The sequence below is a fragment of the Wasmannia auropunctata genome, unplaced genomic scaffold (genome assembly GCF_000956235.1).
Source record: "Wasmannia auropunctata unplaced genomic scaffold, wasmannia.A_1.0 LD333473.1, whole genome shotgun sequence".
Lineage (NCBI taxonomy): Eukaryota > Metazoa > Arthropoda > Insecta > Hymenoptera > Formicidae > Wasmannia > Wasmannia auropunctata.
This window is the reverse complement of record NW_012029417.1, coordinates 71,511-79,238: the sequence shown is the minus strand read 5'-3', so window position 1 is coordinate 79,238 and position 7,728 is coordinate 71,511. Positions and strand designations below refer to the sequence as shown.

General features: G+C 34.8%; 1 protein-coding gene across 2 annotated transcripts in view; it reads right to left on the bottom strand.

Annotated features, from left to right (window-relative positions):
- Nucleotides 1-6,727: 6,727 nt before the first annotated feature.
- The window catches only part of LOC105460039, a 5,369-nt gene continuing 4,368 nt past the window's right edge, over nt 6,728-7,728 (bottom strand). The window contains exons 2-3 of one of the 2 annotated variants that reach the window (XM_011706480.1): nt 7,264-7,433; nt 6,728-7,189 (exon numbers count right to left, since the gene is read on the bottom strand). In XM_011706480.1, coding sequence (XP_011704782.1) covers nt 7,024-7,189; nt 7,264-7,433 — 336 coding nt within the window. In that variant the 3' untranslated portion in view covers nt 6,728-7,023. The remainder of the gene's footprint in view (nt 7,190-7,263; nt 7,434-7,728) is intronic. The other variant, XM_011706481.1, reaches the window with a different exon arrangement.

The window sequence follows — 7,728 nt, the reverse complement described above, 5'->3', positions numbered from 1 at the left end:
AGTTTCATATTGTTGAAAATTTTCAGTTTCTAAATGTGTTCCGACGGTTATATCGTTCGTACAGCAAAACTTCCTCTAACGATATCCTCCTACGTGAAACTTACTTGCAGCTCCTCGTCAGTCGTGGTTCACGGCTGTTTACCACTTACGTACGTAAGCTAGGCGCCATCTTGCACGTCTCTTGCCGTTCTTCCGTTATATCCGCCGGCTTTTCCGTTTTGCTAATATTCGAACTCCCTTTCGAGGATTGCCGGTATTTCTCCTCGGAAATTCCCGATCGTTCGTGTAGTCGTATAATACTTTGCGACCTGGAAGATATATTCGGCGTCGTTAAGGCAAAACAGTGACTCCCGAGTCGCTCAAGAAATAGTTCGCAAAAGCGAGAGAGGAGATAGATCGCTCGCAGGAGATTCGCTGTATTGGCGGGATCTCTATAGTAAGACGGAGAACCGACTTGGACGTTTTGAGACAAAGGCTGAAACAAGAACGTTGTCCGGGGAAATACATACCATCAGCATTAACGAGGACGGGGTTGACTTTGCGATAATAAACTCTGCCGTCATTCGAATACGAAATCGCGTATCTCTCTGTCACAGAGAGGAAATTTTCGACCACTCCTTCGACGGTGACACGACAAGTCGCCCCATATATAACGGGCATCCCTCGATTATCCCAGCAACCGTCTCAGTAATAAAAGTCTCTGCAGTAAAATTTGATTCATTAATTTTGCAAACTTTTTCGGGGTTTTTCTTGCACATTTAATTTCTTTTCGAGAAAGTTGAACAAGCATGATATTCAGTGGAGTCACAAAGTTTGGAAACTACGTCAGCAATTGGTATTACGAGCTGGGAGGACATAAATTCATCCCTTAATTTAAAATTACAATAAGTTTCTCAAAAAATGGGTCAGTCAAAGGTAAATGCCACGGTTCTTCAGTGTTCAAAGAGTTTTCCACAAAAGAGGAAGTCTAGATATTCGCGTGTAATAAATATCATAAAAATTATTATCTCTTCTTGACTTTTGGCAGTGCAAACACATAAAAGTACGCAAACGACTTCCTTTTGCTGCCAACAACGCAAACACATAAAAATAGATGCTGAGTATAGTCGCAAAAGTGTCACTATTCGCTATCAAAAATAGAAAAGTTTCTACAGGTGCAATTCTTCCTAAAGCTCATGAAGTACGGATTTTTTATGTATGCAATCCAAGGAAGAAGCTTATACAACTCAGGAATATAAAAGAGCGAAGTTAAATGCTTTTCCATGGAAATCCCTTTTATACAAGTTTAGCAGTAATATAAGAATGAATTTAAGGATGTGTAAATTGGAGTTAACTAAACAGCCATTTTATTTCACAGACACAGAAACAGTTTTTATCTCACAGAACGAAATGAAACTTAGAAATTACAATTAATAGAGGACTCTCTAAATTAAAGAAATAAGTATTAATACTAATTGTAAGGCAATGAGAGTTCAGAATGGTACTTACAATTATTGCGCAAGAAATCTTTAGAATTAACTCCAATGAGATTAAATACGTACTATACTTGTAGACTTGAAATCTTCTACATCTTTAAACGATCACATTGAAGTGATCAAACGAGATCGTCATGTTGACCTTTAAAAATTAAAAAGAAACGAATTTTTGCGCGCGGACCAATAATTGTACCTCTGAATCGTCCGTCGAGAAAAAAAATGTTGCTCACACAGATCAAGCTATGTCACAGCAAATTGAATCATTAAAAGTTGCCATTTTTTTTTGCCGGCGTCTTTTAAATGTAATTCAAATGTTTCGCTCATTCGCGATATTGGTAATCTCGAATGGATTTTAGAATGACAGGACTTTTCTTCCAGTCTGGCAACGGCGAATTATTCAGTTCATCTTCCATAGTAAAGTTTTCCATGACACGCGCGACGAACGTATAAGCTACCTCGGTGCGATTAGCGAAGTTGTTGGTATAGCTTTCATCAAAGCATTGTAGCTAACGGGAACCGAATTAAATTAGCTCGGATGCACTTTTAGAGTGCATCTAGTATACTCCTCTTTTCCTCTCAATTCACGGGTGGTTTTAAAAGTTGTATGTAAATTAAATAAAATCCCTTTTTATGAAACTAACTTTAATAGACGACTTATAAAGTCATGTTAGATCTCAGTATGACTATTCTATTTATAACTTTATATGCCGTGTATTTTGTGTTACATTATTATATAATATTATATTACAATATATGTATATCACGTTCTCTGGTTTTCACTTCAAACTTTTTTGTATTATCATAGCATTTAAAATTATAAAAGTAGAATTCTATTTTGAATTGTGATAGAAGTTACGAGTTACGGCAAACACTTTTATTGTAATTTAATGTTATTAAATGTAAAAATAAATGAGACGTTCGAAGCTTATTATTCCGCATGCATATAAAATGCTTGTTAAATTTATTTCTAAACTCTTTTGCGCATTTTGCGGAAATTTTTGTATCATTATTTATCATTGTTTCTTTAACGCGCGTTATCTCGCGATGAACAGTTTATTGACAACAATTTACAATAGCAGATATATTTTTGTCAATTTAATGCCATAATTTCATTACCTTTAATTGTTCTTAAATTACCAGTAAAGTATGTGGCTTTAAATAGATGCTTTCCTTCCTCTTGCATTAATGAATATTTACACAGCTTTCAGGCCATGAAAATTATATTACATCGTCTTAGCTTTTCTTCGTCGCGACATAAAGCGAGTGCACATAATGGGCGGAATATTATAAAATTACAGGATTACGTAACACGTCTGCAGAGGCAGACGCGAATCCGGTAATCCCAAACAGGACACCCGACGTAATCCTAGTACTCAACTCGTTGTCCACATTGTCTTCGTTATCGCAATTAGGATAAAGTATCTATATGCTAGCGTAATCCTGCGCGGCGGAAAAGATTTCGAAGAATTTCCGCCGTCGAGATCGAACGAAAACGGATAGTGCCGTAAAAAGGAGACCATAAATATTTCCTTCCACAAGAAGCGATTTAACGCGGACACGTGGAGCAATTCTTGTGCAAGGAAGGGCAGTGGTCGACGGATTTATTTGCGACAAGAGTCCATTAAAGAAATCTGATCGCCGAGCTCGAAGTACACGTGTGAAGTTTGTACCTGTAGCGTTCGTGCTTTATAAAAAAAATCGTTGACAGGAAAAATGTCATGACAAGGTAAACAGCGAATTTTGCGTAGATCCAGAAATTCGTCAATTTTCGTCGAAATTTCGCGAGTGTATAAATGCCGCGAGTTAAATTTAATTGGTAATTAATTCAACCGGCAGAATTGCGCTTATGGAAGAAATTCGAGCGGTGTAATTCGTTGGCCTTAATCCGCAAACAGCGAAAGATTAATAATTCAATCTGCGCTAATATAATATTGCCGGTATTACTTCAGTTAATAGCTGATATTAACTTAATCAGAGTTTGCCCGAAGTTATCCTTAATCGATTATAAAGTTTACAGAAAAAAATAATCTCAGTTGCAGCGCAGTCAGTGACTGTATCTCATATATATGTGATCGTCGATTTGAGCATCGATTTAAATTTCCGAAAGTTTCGCTGATAATACGCATCACCCGTCGCGCATACGAGTTTGCATTTGGGAAGTAAAGCTACGCAGTATTTGCTCTCAGCTGCCGCTGACGCAATTAAGATCCCCTTCATACGGGCGACCGCGAAATTTGATTATGCCCTGGGCGAGGCGGACCTAAAGCGACACCCTCGTGCTCTTCCAATCCAAATGACATGTTTATGAAGATCGAACGTCAAGTGCGCGCGAAATTATAGATCGGAAACACGTTGAAACTATGTAGGTACGTTTCAGCATCTCCGAATGGGATTCTACTATTCCGCTGCAATAACGGATTATTTCGTAGTCCTAACAGGAGAAAATCTTGTATTTCAATTAGAAGAGAGAGAGAGAAAGAGGGAAAGGAAGAAAGGGAGAAAAAGAAGACAAAGAGAGAGAGAGAGAGAGAGAGAGAGAGAAATAGCTATCACATTTATTAAAATTGATTATATTGATTATTATTATTTGTAATATTTTACATTAAGATTTTTTATATATTCTCGTTATTTTTTCTCTTATTATGTATTAAACTTTATCAATTATCCAGATTGCCTTTATTTCATTATTCGTTTTTTTGAACTATTTTAATATCATTTTAAAATTATAAAATGTATTACTCTCTCGATGTTATTCCAACTATTTTCAACATTTTAGGAATAAATTAAAGGGAGGAAGAGAGAAAGAGAACCGATTTTAAAATTCATTTATATACCGTGGAATTTACACTTCTCTCTTTGTCGAGACAACATATTAAAATGTAATGCTCTGTAGTCACGAGGTTTGCTTTTCTGCTTTGTTAGAAGTAATAGCGTCGTTTAAACAGTAAGAGAATCGTGAGGCAAAATGCTTCATGTATACCTAGAGCTTTTGTAAGGTCACGCAGAAATTCATATTGTTTATAATATATAATTATATATACCTATATATATATATATATATATATATGTACATACATGTATATATACACATAAAAGATTATTATATGTACATTTTTCCGAAACATATATTAAAATTTATTACTGCCTATTTTGCAAACAGATCAATTCCAAAAAGATAATAAAATTAGCAAAATGGTATGTATAAATGTATACATTTAAGAAATATTAACTATTTTATATCTCTTAAACATATAATTTATTTACGTTTAAAATTAATAAATTACAAAATAATTACAAAGGCTTCAAGAATCATACTTTCTGTATAAATTGTTAAGCAGGTACACTACTTTGCTCACTACAAAATGTTTCATTGATTCACGCATCTACAACTGCGGCGGGGGCGGCGGCTCACATAGGCATTTTATTCGTAATATTTTATTTACGTTTATTTATTTATTTTAATTATTTTCATTACGTTAATTATTTTCATTTTTTTTTTTAGAACCTTAATTTCCATAATGAATATAGAGAAACGCGTATTTGTTGAAATTTGTCATATCAAAAGGAAATAAAATTCATATTTGAGAGAGAAATGCGTCAGAAAATTTCATGTACTCTAAATTATATTGATTTATAATAACAGAACATGAGAAAACCAATTATTAAACTTTTTCCTCGTAAAATTATTTTTGGATTTATTTCACTTGTTAACTTGTAAAGAATTGCTTATTTATACGTTTTCTTAATTTTTTAAACAATTTATGGTTATACCTGTGCAAATTTTATAAAATATATATACATATATATACATATTCTATTTGTGCATACAGATAATTGGCACATCAAGAGATTACTTATCTTATTTTTGTCACTTCAACTTGCTTTAAGTAACTTCAAATAATGCGTAATATTTCAAAAGCTTAAGAAAAAGACGAAAACTTTTGTACAGTCATATAAAATTCGCAAAGAAAATATTCTAAATACCATTGAGAAAGATGACACAGAAAAGTAGAAATAATCATCTCTTATCTTGTTCCTTGAGAGAGAGAGAGAGAGAGAGAGAGAGAGAGAGAGAGAATAAAGAGAAATTTGTTATTCGTCTCGATTTATTCATCTCTGTACAACAAATATTAACTTACTTTTCGATGGTTACATCGTACGCAGCTGGTAAAGGTCCACGAAGGTTTTGTTGTCATTAAAAATTCTATTCAGATCTGCGTCATATGTGCCAACAGCGATCCGTCGCAGAGTAAACTTGGCTGAAAATCAATACGCAAGCGAGACGCGTAACAAAAACTAAAATTAACAAACATCATCAATTAGGTAACAATGTAATTAATTCAACTGTTTGTTTGTACGCGGCGATGTTTGCGATACGTGATGCAGTGCGTTCGACAGGTGGGTAACGTTAAATCAACAGATTTTGTCAAAGTGCATTCGATGCAACTGTGTCAACGCTATTGCGGATAGCGGTGAAATCAAAACGATCATTGTCATTGAAAAAAAAAAAACCGTAACAAGACATTCTGGAGGTGGATTGATATAAAATAATCTTTATGTCATACACAATTACACACACAGCTGATGATTTCCCAAGCAGAACAGCAGGTCACGATAACGTCGAAACGATGTTAAAATAAATTGCGACTGAATGAAAAGTGACTTCTTTAATCATTTTGGAGCCATTTTGACGCTATTTCGGTGCCATAATGACTTGTTGTTTCGCTTAGAGGGTTACCTTGCGGCACGAATAATTACTCAGGATCAACAAACAAAACCTGCATCTTTGATTAATTAAGCTCAAAGAGATGGACAAATAATAAAACTTTACCTTTCACAAGAGGTGCACCGTCCGCGCTGCACGAGAATTTCGCTCGTATTGTACACTTGTTGAAAATAACACTTTAATGAATTCATGCGCTCTGTATTTGCACGGTCCGCGCGAACCGCATACTTAAACATAAACGCCGGTCTTTGCGTTGGCAAATTAAATGTCTAAGTTAATTATAAATGATTAAAGATCTTAAGGCCCAAAATGCAAGAATTGTCCTTTTTTTCACCTTTTAATTTGAAGAATTACAAGGCTCAATTTTAACGCGTTGTTTAATTAACTCACGGACAATAGGACAAACGCGAGAGACGAAGTCAGTGTTTGCACTTATTTATTTTATTTCACGAAACGTAATTTAACGTTTACAACATATAATATTTTTCAAGGTAAAATTAAACTTGAGATAATTTCTAAAAGCGTATCGCGCGCGCGCACACGTGTACACTTTCTGTTTAACTATGGTTTTAAACTGAATAAGTAGATAATAGCGAATGTAAAAATACATTTACACATATTTTAAAAAATTAATCCGGTGGTAATATTGAAAATGATAAACTTTGAAAGCGATATTATTCAAATTAATGTTCGCTAAGAATAATATTATAGGTAATTTGCGTTGTAATACAATTTGTAGTTAAAAAGTTATCCGATAGATTCTACACAGTGTTCTTACATTCCCTCTTACTGTTCTTTAAAGAACTTTTCCAATCAACTGTTTTATCTTAAGATACCAAATGTCGATACTTCCCGACGATGACCAAGGGCCTGTCCCAGCAATTTCAAGCGGGACGACAACTTTAAGTGAAACTCGGACGAGACTGTTATTTTTCCACGACAGTCACCGTCGACGTCGATGCTGACGCGACGCGAAGCTTGGTTCTTCCTGAAACCGACGGACCGTAAAATCAAATAAAAAATAAAATGTGGCGTTTCGAAAGATATGTAATGGAAAGTTACTTGTATAGTTCCATTGCGTGGCTAACTGTTTTTCGGCAATTCAGCAAGGTTACGAAAGCACAATGACGCTTCGTCTTTGTGCTTTCAACAAGAAATGCGCCGTTGATGAGCGACGAGAGATCATGCCTCATTTTTCCCTCGTCTAGCGTTCGCTGATCGAAAAACCAAACCTATGAGAAATCGTAGGAACAGTAAATTCCAATGCTTTTGTCATTAGATGAAATCTTTTTAACATTTAACATTTATGAGAAGATGATATTTAGCATGGAATTGAACGACTTTTATATAGCAAGAGTCGGCTATACACCAAAACACAAGTCCTACACGGAAAGAACAATTTTGCTGAATCCAGATCTGAAAATAATTTTTGTTCAATAATCAAAATAATTTTGTGTAAAAGCAAAACGTTTTATAGCAATGCTTATCAGTTCTAACATTCCTTATACACATCTCTGAGCGGGCTGG